The following is a 20,685-nucleotide window of genomic DNA, read 5'->3' as shown; positions in this document are numbered from 1 at the left end:
AGTGCTATACTTAATATGCCAGCAAACTTGGAAAACTCAGCAGTGGCCACAGGACTGGAAAAGGTCAGTTTTCATTCCAATTCCAAAGAAAGGCAACACCAAAGAATGTTCAAACTACCATACAATTGCCATCATTCCACATGTCAGCACGGTAGTGCTCAGAATTCTCCAAGGTAGGCTTCAAACAGTATGTGAACTAAGAAATTCCAGATGTTCAAGACAGACTTAGAAAAGGCAAAGGAACCAGAGATCAAATTGTCAACACTCGCTGGATCATAGAAAAAGTAAGAGAATTCCAGAAAAATATCTACTTCTGCTTCATTGACTATGCTAAAGCCTTTGACTCTGTGGATCACAACAAACTGTGGAACATTCTTAAAAAGATGGGGATATCAAACCACCTTACCTGCCTCCTGAGAAATCTATATGCAGGTCAAGAAGCAACAGTTAGAACCAGACATGGAACAAGGGACTGGTTCCAAATTGGGAAAGGAGGACGTCAAGGCTGTATATTGTCACCCTGCTTATTTAGCTTCTATGCAGGGTACATCATGAGAAATGCCGGGCTGGATGAAGCACAAGCTGGAATCAGGATTGCCAAGAGAAATATCAATAACCTCAGATATGCAGATGACACCACCCTAATGTCACAAAGCAAAGAGGAACTAAAGAGTCTCTTGATGAAGGTGAAAGGAGAGTGAAAAAACTGGCTTAAAACTCAACATTCAAAAAACTAAGATCATGGCAACTGGTCCCATGACTTCATGGCAAATAGATGGGGAAACAATGGAAACGATGACTGACTTTCTTTTCTTGGGCTCCAAAATCACTGGAGATGGTGATTGCAGCCATGAAATTAAAAGATGCTTGCTCCTTGGAATAAAAGCTATGAGCAACCCACACAGCATATTAAAAAGCAGAGACATTGCTTTGCCTACAAAGGTCTGTATAGTCAAAACTATGGTTTTTCCAGTAGTCGTGTTTGGATGTGAGAGTTGGATCATAAAGAAGGCTGAGCACTGAAGAATTCATGATTTTGAACTGTGATTTTGGAGAAGACTCTTGAGAGTCCCTTGAACTGCAAGATCAAACCAGCCAATCCTAAAGGAAATCAGTCCTGAATATTCATTGGAAGGACTGATGTTGAAGCTGAAGCTCCAATACTTTGGCCACCTGATGCAAAGAACTGATTCATTAGAAAAGACCCTCAAGCTGGGAAAGACTGAAGGCAGGAGGAGAAGGGGATGACAGAGGATAAGACGGTTGGATGGCATCACTGACTCAATGGACGTGAGTTTGAGCAAGGTCCGGGAGCTGGTGAAGGACAGGGAAGCCTGGAGGGCTGCAGTCTATGGGGTCGCAAAGAGTCGGACATGACTGAGCGACTGAACAACAGCTAGGTGTATAAACAATACAGAGCAGATACTTGGCAACTACTTTCTGAATGAACACTTCTACTTCCACAATAGATCTTCTGGATCCAACTCTTCCTCTCTCTTGGCCTGAACTTTAATAGCTTTTATGTACCTCCCTCTTCCAAAGTAGCTGCTAATGACTTGTGAGGAATCTGTACTCAGGTTTTCAGGGTTTGCTTTTCAAGTTCCAGCTACTGCTAACACCAAACTCCACCTGGGTTTTTCCAGTTTTCTAAGAATCCTGCTTCCTGCTAGGGTTGCATTCTTTTACACTCCAATTTGGAAAATGCCTTAAAGGGAAAAGCCAGGATGAATGTGGAGCTAATTTCACAAGCTTCCCTCCTCTGAATGATCCAGCCTGTGCTGACTGTTTCCGATGTCTTCAAACAATATATTTGTTAAGTTTTCAGATGTTTTTGGCAGACGAGTTGTTCAAAAATAGGGGTTCATGGTGAGAACTTATGCTTAGTCACAAAAGTCTCTGGTTGGTAGCTCTTTACTATGATTTCTTTTTTTATATCTTAAATATTTCTTTTTTATGTATCTTTAAATAGTCCATCAATGGTTACTTTATATTGTGTTTTTAATGTTTTTGATAGAAATTTGTTTATTGTTTCCGCTGACTCTCCTTGATGGTACATTGCTTCCTTATGTGTTTGATGATTTTTCACTGTGAGATCATATTTGGTCTGTTTTAATATATATGGGCAGGAGGAGAAGGGGACGACAGAGGGTGAGGTGGTTGGATGGCATCACCAACTCCATGGACATGAGTTTGAGTAAACTCCAGGAGTTGGTGATGGACAGGGAGGCCTGGTATGCTGCAGTCCATGGGGTTGCAAAGAGTTGGACACGACTGAGCAACTGAACTGAACTGAATATTTTTTTTTTTTTAATTTTTTTATTAGTTGGAGGCTAATTACTTCACAACATTTCAGTGGGTTTTGTCATACATTGATATGAATCAGCCATGGATTTACACGTATTCCCCATCCCGATCCCCCCTCCCACGTCCCTCTCCACCCGATTCCTCTGGGTCTTCCCAGTGCACCAGGCCGGAGCACTTGTCTCATGCATCCCACCTGGGCTGGTGATCTGTTTCACCATAGATAGTATACATGCTGTTCTTTTGAAACATCCCACCCTCACCTTCTCCCACAGAGTTCAAAAGTCTGTTCTGTATTTCTGTGTCTCTTTTTCTGTTTTGCATATAGGGTTATCATTACCATCTTTCTAAATTCCATATATATGTGTTAGTATGCTGTAATGTTCTTTGTCTTTCTGGCTTACTTCACTCTGTATAATGGGCTCCAGTTTCATCCATCTCATTAGGACTGGCTCAAATGAATTCTTTTTAATGGCTGAGTAATATTCCATGGTGTATATGTACCACAGCTTCCTTATCCATTCATCTGTTGATGGGCATCTAGGTTGTTTCCATGTCCTGGCTATTATAAACAGTGCTGCAATGAACACTGGGGTGCACGTGTCTCTTTCAGATCTGGTTTCCTCAGTGTGTATGCCCAGAAGTGGTATTCCTGGGTCATATGGCAGTTCTATTTCCAGTTTTTTAAGGAATCTCCACACTGTTTTCCATAGTGGCTGTACTAGTTTTCATTCACACTAACTGTGTAAGAGGGTTCCCTTTTCTCCACACCCTCTCCAGCATTTATTGCTTGTAGACTTTTGGATAGCAGCCATCCTGACTGGCGTGTAATGGTACCTCATTGTGGTTTTGATTTGCATTTCTCTAATAATGAGTGATGTTGAGCATCTTTTCATGTGTTTGTTAGCCATCTGTATGTCTTCTTTGGAGAAATGTCTGTTTAGTTCTTTGGCCCATTTTTTGATTGGGTCATTTATTTTTCTGGAATTGAGCTTCAGGAGTTGCTTGTATATTTTTGAGATTAATCCTTTGTCTGTTGCTTCATTTGCTATTATTTTCTCCCAATCTGAGGGCTGTCTTTTCACCTTGCTTATAGTTTCCTTTGTAGTGCAAAAGCTTTTAAGTTTCATTAGGTCCCATTTGTTTATTTTTGCTTTTATTTCCAATATTCTGGGAGGTGGGTCATAGAGGATCTTGCTGTGATTTATGTCGGAGAGTGTTTTGCCTATGTTCTCCTCTAGGAGTTTTATAGTTTCTGGTCTTACATTTAGATCTTTAATCCATTTTGAGTTTATTTTTGTGTATGGTGTTAGAAAGTGTTCTAGTTTCATTCTTTTACAAGTGGTTGACCAGTTTTCCCAGCACCACTTGTTAAAGAGGTTGTCTTTTTTCCATTGCATATCCTTGCCTCCTTTGTCGAAGATAAGGTGTCCATAGGTTCGTGGATTTATCTCTGGGCTTTCTATTCTGTTCCACTGATCTATATTTCTGTCTTTGTGCCAGTACCATACTGTCTTGATGACTGTGGCTTTGTAGTAGAGTCTGAAGTCAGGCAGGTTGATTCCTCCATGAACTGAATATTTATGAGGAGTTTAAGGTGAAGCTATTTTCTCTAAAGAGAATTTGTGTCTGTGTCTGCTGAAAGGCAGGGTGGGCTACAGACCTGGGACATCTCCAACCATTCTTGAAAATTATTTCTAGATCCTCCACCATCTTATTCCTGCTTGAACTATACTATCTCTGATTCTAAATAATGGTGCTTTTGCATGACACACAAAACCAAACCCAGTAGCCAGGTTTGAAGTGGGCGGAGTAGAGTATTAAAGAATGATTACCACCCTTGTTCTGGAAATTCTACTAATACCAGTATGACTTAAAGATGTCTCATGGCTTTTGGCAAACACACAGCAACACACAGCAGCAACACAGAGGCGGGGAGATGCATAATTATCAGAAAGCTGCAAGACCGTGAAAATTGTTATTTATAAAATCAGTTATGTGAACTGTGACATGTAAATCATAGTTCTATTTATTCTCTGACACTAAAGAAATCACTACTTAAAAAAATAAAGGAGAAACAAAATGCAAATGGAAACAATGTACTGCATCTCACCGAGAGACTTCCCAATTCACACGTCTGGTTGTGCACTCCCCTTTCAACTTTTTTCACATAATGCCTCTACAAAAATGTCATGTGATTAGATCATCAACTTAAACTCTCTTTTTTTCTCGCATGATCCACTTGATGTGCAATTTAGTTTCCCCTAACCTACATTTCTGAAGTTGAGTTTTAAACCTAAATGAATCACAATGAAAAAAAAATCTAAAGTGTATTAAATTCTTAATACTGGGGCTATTCCCAATCTGAAATGTTTACTTTTTCATGATAACAAGTTGAATAGAGTTACCCTTCCTGACTGAATACTTTTAACAGCTGACAAGCTTAGGTGAAAGGTTATAGATACCTGAGCAGTAGTTAAAAGAGAGATTGAAAATGAGGGAGAATTCTTTTAAATTACTGTAATGAAAAGCAAATTCAAGAGCAATAACTTTGGAAATAACCTGACAGACCCAATTGATAAGAGCATGTAACTAGCATATTCAGAAGTACATCTTAATGTCAATCTTTTTTTATGCTTTCAGCTAATGAAAAGGTATTTTTCTAACCCCTCAATTAATCAGCTATATCTGGTTCACATTTCTTAATGGGAAATAACTAATAGTTTCTGCTGGATCTAACTAATTTTCATTGCTTTTTGTTCCAAAAATACACATCTAAAATAACAAAGAGAAAAATACCAGGCACCAGAAATACATTTTATAGACCAAAATTTCATGGTGAGAAAAACTGTTTTCAGGTAAATAAAATCTTCAAATAAGTTTAGAAGCTTCCCATTAAAAAAAAAATTTGATATGCTTAATCCTAAAAAAACTGAGCTCTTAACAAGCCTTTAAAAATTTGAAATAATTTATACTAGCAATATAGTTTTAGATTTTAAAAAATTTAAAAATACATTTCAGAAAATAAACTTATGCTTCTAATGCCACATATTTTACAAGACTACAGCTTTTTACTGTAAAAGGAACACTCACTAAGGAAAACATTTTAAACAATGAGAAGTACTAAAATCCATATATATTCCCATTGTTTTAATCCAACCACTACTGACTATTATTTTTTGGCTGTGCTTCACGTGTATGGCCTCTGGGATCTTAGTTCCCGCTGCTGCTGCTGCTGCTAAGTCGCGTCAGTCGTGTCCGACTCTGCAACCCCAGAGATGGCAGCTCACCAGGCTCCCCCGCCCCTGGGATTCTCCAGGCAAGAACACTGGAGTGGGTTGCCATTTCCTTCTCCAATGCTCGAAAGTGAAAAGTGAAAGGGAAGTCGCTCAGTTGTGTCCGACTCTTCGCAACCCCGTGGACTGCAGCTAGCTCCTGACCAAGGATCAAACCCATGCTCCCTGTAACGGAGGCTCAGAGTCCTAGCCACTGAACCGCCATGAAATCCCCAAACCCAACCACTACTGACAATTTAGTATGTGGTAGTTTTCTTTCTTTCTTTGCCTTTTCCAATGCATAAACTGACTTGTAATATAGTTTAATATAGTCTAATTATACTATCCATGTAATTTTATTTCCTTTTCCCCAGCTTAATCTTAGATAAGAAAATAAACTTCATTGCTTGAGGAACATGGATAAATGATGGTTATCTATGCTTACTCTCTGCAGTTTAAAGACTGCAGTTTTTGAGAAAACATATGAAAATAAAGTTATAAACCTGAGATTTCTTTCCCATCTGTCCATCGCACAGTTCCACTAATCAATTTACAAATACCACAGAAAAGGCTTACTCTTCACAGTAATTTGACTTCTTACCTTTTGAGCTGCAAGATGGAGGGCAGTTCTCTGGCTATGGTCAGTTTTATTAACATCTGCTCCTGCTTTCAGCAGAGTATCTGCACAATCCAGTCTGTCAGCCAACACACAGTACATAAGTGGTGTTCTCCCAAACTGATCTTCTTTGTCTTTAAGGGCAGAGTTCCCTGTGAGGATAAGAAACAAACAGTGATATTTGATAAATATTGTTGTTATCACTAATATAACTAGGAACTATATTTACTACCTGTTTCTTATCAAGTACTGGGGTAAATGCATTAAATATACCACTTCAGTTTTACTCACCCTATGAGAGAGATAGTACCATACCTATATTACAGGAAATTGACACTCAGAGGAGTTGGGTAATTTTTTCACCTTACACTGAAAGTAGATGGTGAAGCTAAAATTCAAACTGATTGTTGACTTTAAGCAGTATGTTCTTAACTACTATGTTATACTAAATTAACATTTTGAGATATGAGGTTATTTTTTCCCTCCCTTACTCTTTGTCAAAAAAAATTTTTTTTAATGTAGACCATACACTCGGAGAGGGCAATGGCACCCCACTCCAGTACTCTTGCCTGGAGAATCCCATGGACGGATGAGCCTGGTAGGCTGCAGTCCATGGGGTCGCTAAGAGTCAGACATGACTGAGCGACTTCACCTTCATTTTTCACTTTCATGCATTGGAGAGGGAAATGGCAACCCACTCCAGTATTCTTGCCTGGAGAATCCCAGGGATGGGGGAGCCTGGTGGGCTGCCATCTATGGGGTCGCACAGAGTCAGACACGACTGAAGTGACTTAGCAGCAGCAGTAGCAGACCATACACTAGGCATTGTGGTATGTTTCTGAGAACTACAAAAACGAATCATGATTGACTTCCTGTTCTAGACAATAAGGAACAAGTGCATAATACCATGATCCTTCTGCTAATTAAAACTAAACACTCCAGAAAAAGTAAATGAAAGGTGGTGAAATGAAGGCAAATTGGTTAGAGAGCAATGAAACTCCAGGAACAATCTGGTGTTGAGTTCTCAGACTTGGGTTTTTTGCCTCCTATATATATACACAGCCTGGGTGCTGAAGTGGCCAGAACACAGAAACGCCAAGAGACCCATTCACAAAATTCCCCCAGAAGCCTGTTCTCTCCATCAAAACAGCAGGACGACAGTAGCTCTGTAGCACTGAAATCTTTTGGCTAACTTCCTCTGTTCAAAGCACATGTGACAACAAACTGTACCTCTTTTCCTTTCCATCTGATGCTTCAGAGACTGTGGGGGAGGAGGCCTATGAAGCATTATGCCCTGAGTCAGGCAAAGGACAGCAATGAGGTGTTACCTTATCCCTTCTCAACTGAACAGTGGAGAAAAGAAAGGAGGAGAAAGCAATCCTTTATATCAGTGCATAATGCCATGGATAACTTTTAGCAGACCATGTATGGAACTGACCACAGTTAAAATAGAAAAAGCTTTGAGAATTGAACTCTTAGTGGAAACCTGCCCAGGTTCTAAATTGGCCAGGGTATTACAAAAGTGAGGCAGACCAGAAAATAACTTTCAAGAGCTTTGAAAAATTTTGAGTTTTGAACCACAGTCCACAAAATTGGAACAAAATGTTCATTCTAACCTAAACAGATTATCAGTTTACTAAAATAGGAGATTTAAATAGGATTCAGAGTCTTTACCATAATACACAAAATGTTCAAGATATAATCCAAAATTACTAGACAAACCAAACATCAGGAAAATATTAAGTAAGATATAAACAGGCACCAAAATTGTGATGGTACAGATATTAGAATTAGCTGACAAAGACTTTAAAGCAGTTGTCATAAAAAGTCTGATAAGCAACTATGAATGCTCCTGAAGCAAATGGAAAAATCCAAAGCCTCAGTAATGAGAGAAAACATAAAGGTGAACTCGGTGGGACTTCTCTGGTGGTCCATTGGTTAAGAATCCACCTGCCAATGCAGGGGACACAGGTTCAACCCCTGGTCCAGGAAAATCCCACAAGTAGTGGGGCAACGAAGCCCGTGTACCACAACTACTAGGCCCACACTCTAGAGGCGGCATGCTGCAACTACGAGAGCCCGTGAGCCGTGGAGCCTACGCTGAGCCGCACGAAAAGCCGCTGCAGTGAGAAGCCTGTGCACCACACCAGAGGAAACCCACATGCGGCAACAAAGAGCCAGTGCAGCCAAAAAAAGAAATAACTAAAAGTAAAAAAGCGATGAGCCCAATGAAAATATCACAATCATAACATCTTTAAAATAAGTAAAAAACCAAATAAAATAACCAAAATGAAAATCACATTAAATAGGCACAACAGCAGGATGGAAATGACAAAAGAAAGGATCACAGGATGACAGACCAACAGAAACTATTCAGTCTGAACAACTGAGAGAAAAGATAGAAAGAGAAAGAATCAACAGTCTCGGGGCTCTGTGGGACAGTAACAAAGTTTTTACCATTCATATCATCAGAGCCCCAGAAAGAGAGGAAAGAGAGAAGATAAAAACATATTTGAGGGAATAATGACTAGAAATGGCCCAAATCTAGTGCAAGACACAGACCTACAAATTTAAATAGTTGAGCAAAGCTCAACAAAATACATCCAAAGAAATCCATACTGAGTCAGTCAAAATCAAATTTCTGAAGACTAAGTTCAAATTATATTGTGTTTCTCATAAGAAACTATGGAGGCCAGAAGACAATGGCACATTTTCCAAGTGTTGTGGGGGAGGAGAAAGAACTGTCAACCCAGAATTCTACATCAAGTGCTTGCATAGACCAGGAGTGAAAAGAAAGAGAAGTGTTTGAGGATAGCTAAAGGAATTAGCGGTTATAGGGAGTACAATGAAACTGTTCTAAAATCAGTTGTTGTGATGTCTGTACAATACAGCTCTGTGAATATGGAAAAAAACTACTGAATTGCACATTTTAAATTGGTATGTATGCTGGTATGGTGGATCTCAATAAATACTTTCCACTACATATACATTAAAATGAAACATTAAAAACATTCAAGAAATGTAGAGGAAGGAAGACAGGAATGGAAAAAAGAGGAATGAAAAACAGCAAACAATACATAATAAGTTGGAAATCTTAAATTCTAACACTAATGATTACATTATAAGTAAATGGGCCTTCCCCAGTGATGCAGCAATAAAGAATCTGCCTGCAATGCAGGAGATTCAGGTTCAATCCCTGGATTGGGAAAATCCTCTGGAGGAGGAAGCAGTGTTCTTGCTGGGGCATCCCAAGGACAGAGGAGCCTGGCAGGCTACAGTCCACAGGGTCACAAAGAGTCAGAAACGACTTAGTGACTGAACACATATACATGCACGTAGGTAAATGGTATAAGCACACCAACAAAAAGATTTTTTAAAAAAAGAGAGAGGACTTAACTACATGCTTGTGGGTTATCTATTTTATATATAGTACTGTGTATATTTTAATCCCAAACTCCTAATTTATCCCTCCCTGATCAATTGGTTTTTGATAAAGGTGCAAAGGCAAACCAACAGATAATTTTTTAAACAAATGGTACTAAAAATATTGGCCATCCACATATAAAAACAAAAAAACAAATCAAAACCTATACTTCTTACCATATACAAAAATTATCTAAAAATCAATAATAAATGTAAATGTAAAATCTCTACAACTGCGTAAACCTTTAGAAGCAAACAAAGGTAAAAGATCTCTGCAATCTTGAATTAGGTGAAAATTTCATAGAGATGATACCAAAGAATAGTCCTTTACAAAACCGATAGATTGAATTTCACCCAGACTTCAAATTCTATTTGAAAGACACTGTTAAGAAAATAAAAACACGAGTCACAAAAAGTTGGAGAAAATATTTGTAAAACACATATCTAATAAAGCCTTCTATCCAGAATAAAGAACTCTTAGGAGTGAATAATAAAGCTGATAATGAAATTATAAGACGGTCAAACGGTCTGAATAGACATTTCACCAATTAAGTATATGAAAAGATGCTCAACATCATTAATACACAGGAAAATAACACATTCAAACCACAATGTGACACTACTACACATCTATTAGAAAGGCTAAACCAAAACAAATCTGTCAATAACAAATTCTCGGTGAGGAAGTGGAAAAACTAGAACTCAGATTTTGCTGGTAGGATTGGTATCATAAACATCACAGCCGCTATGGAAAACTGTTTGCCAGTTTCATAGTAAGTTAAATATACACTTACCACATGGCCCGATAATTTCATCGAGTGTTTAGTACACAGGAAAAATAAAAGCATGAAGGCTTATGTTCACATAAGAACCTGCATGTGGATGTTTATGAAAGCTTCATTTATTAGTACTAAAACCTGGAAACATCTCAATTGTCCTTCAACTGGAAAATGACAAAAGAAACTGAAGTAAATCTATACAACAAAACACTGCTCAGCAATAAAAAGAAATTAAGTACTAATCTACTCAATAACATGGAAAAATCTCAAATGTATTATGCTAAGTTAAAGAACACAGTCTCAAAGGGTACATATTGCATGATTCATCTACACGGGTTTCCAGAAAAGGTAAAATTATGGGGCCGCATACCAGTGGCATCCAGGGGCATCCAGGGGCTGAGATGTGGGGAGGGATTGATGATGAAGGGACATGGGAAAATTTGGGGTGTGATGGACCTGTTCTACATCTTGACTGTGGTGGTAACTGCATGACCACATGTTTGTTAAAATTAAGTAACTACAGACTGAAAAAGCATAAAATTGACTGTATATATTGTATTAAAACTCCAAAAACTTTACTTTTAAACAACAAAAAAAGATACCATAACACTTTAAGTGAAAAAAATTTACTTTCATCACAAACGATCAGATATCCACGTACTGGCTGAGGGTAATCATATATGAGTTGAGCATGAGGGAAGGCAGTTATTTTTAAGGTGTTTTAGCATGAACTGCTAATGGAGGAAGAAAACTGACCACACAAAATATTTGCTTTGGGGAAATACAATTGCTAAATGAAGAAGGAGAACATGTCACGCTTTGGTCTGAGTTATTTTTGCCTGAAACTAAGCTGTTTTAGCTCTAAATATTTCAATGTATATTTGAACCTTGGATGTATTGGGACCCCGAAGTACTTCAGACCTTCTCCAGTAACTCATTTTGCTGATCCATGTTTCCATGTATGCTGCTAATAAAGCAAGAAAGGTAACTGCTCCTGAAATTTGAAAGAGCCTTACAAAATACTCTTCTTCCCTGGTGGCTCAGATAGTAAAGCGTCTGCCTACAGTGCAGGAGACCGGGTTCGATCCCTGGGTCGGGAAGATCCCCTGGAGAAGGAAATGGCAACCCACTCCAGTACTCTTGCCTGGAAAATCCCAGGGACAGAGGAGCCTGATAGGCTACAGTCCGTGGGGTCGCAAAGAGTCAGACACGACTGAGTGACTTCACTTCACTCACTACAAAATACTCAGGTCATGTACAGTAACTCCTGGAAGTGAAGACCCAGGTCTCCCACACTGCAGGCAGAGTCCTTCCCAGCTGAGCCATCGGGGAAGCCCAACTCCTGGAAGAGGCAGGTTTTTGTTCTGTATCAGAATCTTGGTTTTGAAGATGGAGGTAAGTTTTTAATTTGACTCAATATATCTGATAATAGAAGCCCCTATGCATAAGTCTTCTGAGTGGTCATGCAGTGCTAGGTATTATTCTCTATACAAAGAGCTCCAATATCTAATCCAGAAGATTCCAGAGATTCTATCACTGCATTTATAGATATGGACTCATTTAAACCCAAATTCATTAACAGAACTGAAATGTATTACAGGTAGAGCATGTTCCTTTTATCATTTGAGTCCTTCTAAAGTGAAAAAGGACACTTACAGAGAATCAGTTCAGTTCAGTCAGTCAGTCATGTCTGACTCTATGCGACCCCATGGACTGCAGCATGCCAGGCCTCCCTGTCCATCACCAACTCCCGGAGCTTACTCAAACTCATGCCCATTGACTTGGTGATGCCATCCAACCATCTTATCCTCTGTCATCCCCTTCTCCTCCCGCCTTCAATCTTTCCCAGCATCAGGATCTTTTCAAATGAGTCAGTTCTCTGCATCAGGTGGCCAAAGTATTGGACTTTCAGCTTCAGCATCAGTCCTTCCAAAGGATATTCAGGACTGATTTCCTTTAGGATGGAATGGTTGGATCTCCTTGCAGTCCAAGGGACTCTCAAGAGTCTTCTCCAACAGCATAGTTCAAAAGCATCAATTATTCAGTACTCAGCTTTCTTTATGGTCCAACTCTCACATCTATACATGACTACTGGAAAAAATGCTAGTCTCTAGCTTATTGTCTTTCATAATTGACAGACACTCTCAATCTGCATCTTATTTGTTAGTATTAAGCAAAGACAGGAGTACTTACTGTTAGCAAGATAATGGTAATTCTTGCAATAATTTCCTCCTAAAGAAGCACCCTTCCTCAGAAGTTTGAATAAGGGAGAGGATTCAGGACCGGTGGTCATAAGAATGAACGTGAGAAATGGAGGCAATCGGCACACACTGGGGTAATCCTGACTGATTAGATTTCTCGGGGCCAAAGTGAAGTCAGAACCACAGGGCTAACAGGTCACTCTGCATCCCAGGGCAGCCGTTTCGCTCTTAGAAAGTCAGCTGTAAGATACAGGGAAAGCCTTCTCTTCATCCCCTGACATACTTTGGTTTTCTGTCATCGATATTTATATTTCCCAACAGGGAAGATTTAATTTGGTTGTGTCACCACCATCCAATATGCTGTGCCTATAAGGAACATTTCTGCATCTGGGGCAGCTGAAAGCATGTATCCCTTAGTATGACTAGAGAAAGCAGCCCTTAGCCTCCTCACCTGGGTCCTGTTCTGAGTTGCTTTAAGGGGATAGTGGCTCTATGCTAGTTTCCAAGTGGTGAGCAGCCCACTAGGTTCTGAGCTTCCTGCTAAATGAGTTGCTGAGAAAGGCCCGTTCCTTTATCTAGCTGTCCTACTCCTTTCCTTCATCTCCTTGGTTACAACATTCAGCTAATACCTGTCCAGCCTCCCCACAGCTGCTTCTGATGAACAAATGAGATGATTCACTGTTTGGAAGTGTTTGGTAACTGCAACATGTTGTACAAGTGTAGGACTTACGATGTGAGCTAGTACTCACCGGACAGCAGTCACTTAAATTTGCATTCCTATCAGGGACAGCTAATATAGGAAGCAGCTGGCTAGTATGCTGTGTTGTTTTAATTATTCTGGCAACTGTGGAGGTAGCCTTTAATCCACCACCAACTGCGGCTGGCACTCTGCATGTGCCGTCTATAACAGTTCAGGAAGCTGAGCTGCAGCCGTGATTGGAAACCCACTGCTCTGCTGCAGTCGGTTATTTTAAGGCTAGCTGAAACAGGAGATCTCTGCACAGACTGGTACGTGCAGAAGCCAGAGCTCAACTCCAGCGTTTGGAGGCAATGACTGTTACAGGGAGTGACAGCTATGCCACTCTGCACAACAGCTATGGCGTCATACTGTCCAACACAAGTGAATTCAGCGTTCTCTACAGATATCTTATTTGATTGTTCTGAAATGTTACCTTTGTGTGGCATCAAAGATGCATTTATCTCCTTTCACCTGCCTCTTTCTTCATACCTTTCAGATTGCCACAATCTTGGGAAGACATTTGTGGTGATTTAAAAATTATCTGCTTATTTTTATAGAGGCCACATGGGAACAATGGAAAGGATAGGATCCATAATCCAATGACTTGGTTTGAGTTTCAACTTCGTAGTTACTAGCTATGCAGCTAAACTGCTTAACTGCCGAGTCTGAGTGTCCTGATATAAAATGAGAATAACAACATGGGAGGGACATATATTTTGAGGGTACTTGAGATTTTACAAAATATTTTTACATATTATCTCATTATCATTGTTGAGCTATCTTAAAACATTATTTACACTCATCGCTATTTTCAAATTATCATAGTTGCTACATCTGCCATTAGATCTTGCTATTTATTGGTTAAAAAATGAATGGAAGTATATTGCTACATCATAATTATAAAATACTTTGATAACTGTATTTTGATACAGCTGATTTTCTCTGCATTCTTGTTACATAATATTTAAGCTCTTAAAATACATGTTTCTGAGAAGGGGGTTCCTTTCACCAGATTGCCAAAAGAGCTCATAGCACAAAAATGTTCAGAAAAGTCCAAACTAGATAACCATTAACGTCATGAGTCAAGGTTTAGAACTAATCAACTTTCTTGTCTCCCTCTTGTGTTTGTCTTTCTCTACATGCTCATACACAAGAATGTTCATTATATGTAGATACATCTACCTATACATGGAGGCCCTACAGTTTAGTATTTAAAAGCATGGACTTTACAACCAGTCTTGCAAGCTTCAATCCCAGTTCTGTTCTTTATTAGACAAGTTACTTAATCTCTCCACATCTCAGTATCCTGACCTATAAAATGAGGGAAGTAAGAGTACCCCAAACTCTTCGTGGTGTTTTGTCATTAAATGAGTTCAGGTGTTACAAAACATTTAAGATGGTGCTTATATAACATAACTTTATGAATGCTGGCTGATTTTATTATCATTATCAGCATAGATGCACATGCCTGTAAGCACATTTGTAAACATGTGCAGGCTTCCCTGCTGGCTCAGACAGTGAAGAATCTGCCTGCAATGTAGGAGACGCAGGTTTGATCCCTGAGTTGGGAAGATCCCCTGGAGGAGGGCATGGCAACCCACTCCAGTATTCTTACCTGGAGAATCCCATGGACAGAGCAGCCCACAGTCCATGGGGTCACAAAGAGTCAGACATGACTGAGCGACTAACATTTTCACTTTCATGTATGTAAGCAACCATTTATAAAATCTTTAATGAAAAAAATAAAATTAAATTAAAAAAAAAAAAAACCTTTAATGACCATAAAATTTAATGTCAGGGTAAAGGAAAAAGTAACCTGAAATAATGTCACTGCTCGATGACTTATGAGGCTCCCTGCCCCACCTAACTACTGTGTTGGGAGATGTTATAAACAAAGAGAAACAACGATTCAGAGAGATTTATGTAAGTTCACAGCATGGACAGGTCAACAAAAGTTACAGTAGAATCAGAAATGGTGCTGCCTGGGTACCTCACCACTGCAAACACCCCAAAACACTTTTAGCAGCGATGCCAGGATCCATCACTACACACGGTGAATATTTACAAATCATCTTGTTTGGTTTTTACAAAGAAAGCAGGATCATTCTTTATTAGCATTTAGAGACTTTTCATTTTGAGATAGTTCTGAAACTACACAAGATTTGATCATTTTACTGTTAAGTCCAACCTGATACAACAAGAACAAGTTACCATCTATTGTCTGCCATGTATGATGCTAGATATTTTACATTCCTTATCTAGTTTAACTGTCCCACAGGCACAGTATTATAATCTATAGTTTACAGATGAGGAAAGAGGCTCAAAAAGGTTAAGTGGTTTAAGCCAAGGTAATATAATTAATAAATAACAAAGCCAGGGCCCTCTTTGGTGGGTCAGTGGCTACGACTCCATGTTTCCAATGCAGGGAGTCTGGGTTCCGTCCTTGGTCAAGGAACTAGGTCCCACATGCTGCGATGAGAATTGGGCAACTGAAAGACCCCACATGCCTCAACAAAGATCAAAGTCCTGTGGCTGCAACCAAGACCTGGGGCAGCCAAATAAATAGATTACTTAATTTAAAAAAAAGACAAGGCCAGAATTAAAATCTCAGGTTTATCTGACTCTAAAATCTGTATGCTTTTTACTATATTACACTGTACAGTATTAAAATGAATCGACTAAAATATATTATCCACAATACCTCTGGTATTCAATTAAAGTATTTGAGCTTAATGTTAACAGAAAAATCTACACATCTATAAGTGATAGTCATAGCATAAAAGGATTTTACTATGTATGTTTATGTTTTTAGGGCCCAGTACTGAGTCCTAATTCATCTGAATCTAGGACGTAATAAGCTATGTTAAAACATTAATCCACTGTATTAGGTTAAACACTAAGAATTGCCACTAAAATGATGTCTCATTCAGGAAAAGTCTCTTCCCTCCTCCTCCAGGACAATGGGCAGCACAGAAAGTGTTGGATTTAATTAGCTGTGTATGTAGAAAGAGATGCTCATCTGTTTCCATGGAGTCACACACATCACGACACACTTCTCCATGGAAACAGAGAAGGGAAAACAGAAAACGCTGAAGTGAATGAATTCATCGAGCAGTTGGTGAGCAAAGATTGAAGGAAAAAAATAATTCATCTGTAGTACTATGTTACTAGTTTAGAAAAGAGAAACAGCATATACTTAAGAGACCATCATTTACGCTACATAAAGGAACATATAAGATACACTGAAATTTAAGATGTATCTTAATACTAAAAAATAACATATTATTTGGTGGGAATATACAAATGTTAGGAAATACCAGAGAGCAAAGGTATTACTGTCTTTGAACAGAAGACAGAAATGGCAGATTTCTTAAAAGGTGAACAATATTACAGCTCAAAGTCAGTAATCAGTAAGGGATTTCTTAGACAACACAATAAAATACATAGAACTGACATAAATACATTTATCAATTCTGCATTTGTTTCATATCGTGATTGCTTCTTTTTCAGGAATTTTTTCCTTTGGAGATATAAAATTATAGAAATATTTCAAGTTTTATTATGTAACACATTAATTTATATGATTGAGCCTATTTAAGTGTTTCTAATTTACAACATACTGCACACTTTGTTCTCCTTGATAATTATATTTCATGTTAAAATAATGAAAGAGTTATAAAATATGTTTTCTTGAGGAATTCTGATTTTAAATTTTTTTTCCAATGAAATTTAGCCCTAACTTGTCTCTTAATTCAATTTAAGTCAATTCAGATTTAATCTCAGCCCTCTAAATGATTACAGACTTATTGGGAGGAAAGATACTTAAAACAATGATAATAATTTTCGTTCACTTCTTCAACAAGCATTTCTCATGTGCCTACTATGTGCCAACCACTGTGCTGGATTTTGTGTGTATAATGATGACTTCAGCAGACCTGGTCTATACTCATGGAGGCTGTTAAATTAGAGAGGCAAGAGACATTAAAATAGTCAAACGTACACACACACAGTGATGACCTGAGATAAATTCTAAGAAAGAAAACTGAAGAGTTCCAAGAGAAGACACAGTGAACAGACTTCACTGAGATTCAATGGGCAGAGCAGGCTTCTATGAAGAAGTGACCTCAATGATGAGATCTGAAGGATGAGTAAAGGTCAGCCAGACAGAGAATGAGGAGAACAGTATTTTAGGCAAAATCTTTTGAGATGGAAAAGGGCTTACAGATTTGAGAAATGAAAATAAAGCAGGTTTTTCTAGGAAGAGAGTGGTGAAATGTGAGGTTGGAGAGAAAAAGAGGTGTAGTTTCAAAATTTTGTTCCAAATACAATGGGAAGCAAATCAAGTGTTTTGAGCTCCAAAGTGATATAACTGAATATACAATTTTTAGTACAAGTAAACATGGAACATTTAGGAGAAAAGTCCAAAAAAGGCAAAACTAAACTATAGAGTGTAAGACACATGACTAGGTGGCAAAATTACAATATAATTATCACATAAACATCAAGACAGCATATTACGCCAAGAGGGAAGGAAGAATGAACTGTGGCTTCTGGAAGAACAATGTCCTGTTCTCTGACCTAATGTTGACTACATGCACTTTTGCTTCTTATTTATTCGTTCAATTGAACATTTAAGTTCTATGGACTTCTCTATACATATATTTCAAAATAAGAATGTATATTTTCTTTTCTTTCAGTAAAATATAGATGGAGATAAAGATGTGGGGATAAAGAGTGCAGATGGCTCAAGAAGCTTGGTTTTGGTGACAGAGGTTGATAATTGCCCCCATACCATTCTCTCCTTCTTTCTTTCTGGGAACTGAGCACCCGGAGTTTTAGCTAGGCGTGATGCCATTGTGGGAGAGAGAATTTTTTTTAGCCTCTTTGTCCTAGGCGTGGCTCTAACTCCACCCACTTCCAGGATGACAAATTGCTACCCTGCACCCTCTCTTTCCCCCTTCCTGCTGGCTGGGCTCTGACAACAGCGAAAGAATCTGCCTTTGACCCAAAGATGGAAGCCACATGTTGAGAATGGCAAAGTAGAGCCCTGGCAACATCCCTGGATGATTTTGTAAAGCAGAGATGTCTCTCCACCCTAGACTGCCAACTCACCTTTGTTCTATTATGAGAATGAAATATATCTCTATCTTATTTAAGTCATTGTTAAAGCAGTTTAGCCCATGTACTCACACATTTACACAAAGGAAGACAGACAAACATGGCAATACCTAGAGGGGGATACCTAGAAGGAACAGAGACAGGATTTTTAAACAATGGAGCTAACAGAGCATGTTTATCTTCAATGCTGATAAAAGAATTTCAAATAGAAGAAAAGGTTGATGATGTAGCAATCTGAGGTTAAAAAAATGAAACAAGATCCCTGAGAAGACAGGACGTAGGGAGAAACTATCTTTGACAGAAAGGGATATTTGCTCTGTTTTAGCAGGAAGAGAGAAGAAGATGGGTGACGCTGTAGGCTGACACAGTTACTGGGCTGAAAGTTGGGAGAGTTCCTATTTAGTGTTTTCACTTTTAGCAAGAAGCATAAAGCATTAGCTGAGAAAGAGAGGGAGGGAGATATGGCAGTAGTCAGAGTTTCAGTAGACAAAAAAGGCATGGGACAGTCATATGGAGAAATGTAATATGATGAGCAGAGAGTCTTGAGTGCCTTTCTGAAGTGGGTAGGCATGAATCTAAGGTGTTACCAATCTTCCAGACAGGTTAAATTGCTCAGGGCTTGACAGAGGTAGATGGATTAGGTCCATCCAGAGCTGGGATTGCAACAGCCAGGTGTCACAGGTGAGAAAAAAAGGGAGTTTTTCCAAGAGAAGGATCTTAATAATAGACTGTGGAATCAGGGCTGAATAGAAAGGAAAGTAAAAACAGAAGAAGAATGACGGTCAAAAGTGGAAAGGATAATGGACTTGAGGACTCAGGGACACTGAAAAACTATCATTCTCATTAGTAAGTGAGCTGGAACTAAGAGTTTTAGTTGAACGGTGGGTGTCTGAGTGAGAGATTCAGAGGTGGTAGAAGACATCAAATTCAAAGAGTAAGTGAATGTAGATAGCTGAGGTGAAGTGAGGATCACATCTCTGACAGAGAAGAGAAATCTTTACAGAGAATGTGGTAAAAGAACTTTGTCTTTGAAGATGAGTTGGAGTTTGCTTAGCAGAGAAGGTAAGGGGGTAGAAGGTAAAAAAGGGGAGAGGGAATAGATGTATAGAGGAAACAAAGACAAAATTTATGTCATATTGAGGAACAGAAAGCCTAGTCACCAGATGGGGTGCATGGGTAGAAATTCCTGGAAAAACGAGACATTTAGAGTGAAAATAAATTCTAAAGGAATAGGTATGGAGGTTCAAGTAGTGTTGACTTTAAAGACTAGGTTGTCAATCGTGATGTCAGTAGACGTTTAGTGGTATGTATCAAGATTACAAATAACAGAGACTTTTATGGTATTTATTTTCTTTGGGACTAACGACTTGTGACTATGCAGATTTGTGATTCTTGCAGTCCTGGAAAATTCTCAGCCACTGTTTTTTTCCTGTTCACTTTTTCCTGTTCTAGAACTTCTCTAGAAGTTCTTCTAGAACCTCCATGTTGGACCTTTCTCTCTATATAAGACAGGGTGACCACTACCAACTTCAATCAGCTGAATCAATGACAAGAATACTTAATCAATTTAAAATCATTGAAGTTTAAATCATTTGCAAACATTACTTTGGGCATATATTAAATGTTATAGATCATTATCTAATATCTCATTCCAGATCTCTGTTCTTACAGAGATCTCTAATAACAGATGAATTATTAAAAGACAAATTAATTCTCTTAGCACCTTAGAGTACCCATCTAGTTCAGTTCAGTCACTGTCATGTCCGACTCTCTGTGACCCCATGAACTGCAGCACGCCAGGCCTCCCTGTCCATCACCAACTCCCGGAATTTACCCAAACTCTTGTCCATCGAGTCAGTGATGCCATCCAACCATCTCATCCTCTGCCATCCCCTTCTCCTCCTGCCCTCAATCCTTCCCAGCATCAGGGTCTTTTCAAATGAGTCAGCTCCTCGCATCAGGTGGCCAAAGTACTGGAGTTTCAGCTTCAGCATCAGTCCTTCCAATGAACACCCAGGACTGATCTTTAGGATGGACTGGCTGGATCTCCTTGCAGTCCAAGGGACTCTCAAGAGTCTCCTCCAACACCACAGTTCAAAAGCATCGATTCTTCAGCACTCAGCTTTCTTTATAGTCCAACTCTCACATCCATACATTACCACTGGAAAAACCATAGCCTTAACTAGATGGATCTAGATTCGATGCCAAATACACAGGTATTTCTCAAGTACTT

General features: G+C 38.9%; 1 protein-coding gene across 5 annotated transcripts in view; it reads right to left on the bottom strand.

The window, feature by feature from the left end:
• Window positions 1–20,685, bottom strand: part of INVS (inversin) — a 125,338-nt gene that overhangs the window by 101,215 nt on the left and 3,438 nt on the right. For all 5 annotated transcript variants that reach the window (XM_061132133.1, XM_061132134.1, XM_061132136.1 and 2 more), the window contains one exon: window positions 6,178–6,344. In XM_061132133.1, the coding sequence (XP_060988116.1) occupies window positions 6,178–6,344 (167 nt within the window). The remainder of the gene's footprint in view (window positions 1–6,177; window positions 6,345–20,685) is intronic.

The sequence above is a fragment of the Dama dama genome, chromosome 29 (assembly GCF_033118175.1).
Source record: "Dama dama isolate Ldn47 chromosome 29, ASM3311817v1, whole genome shotgun sequence".
Classification (NCBI taxonomy): Eukaryota; Metazoa; Chordata; class Mammalia; order Artiodactyla; family Cervidae; genus Dama; species Dama dama.
This window is presented reverse-complemented; position numbering and strand designations above follow the sequence as displayed.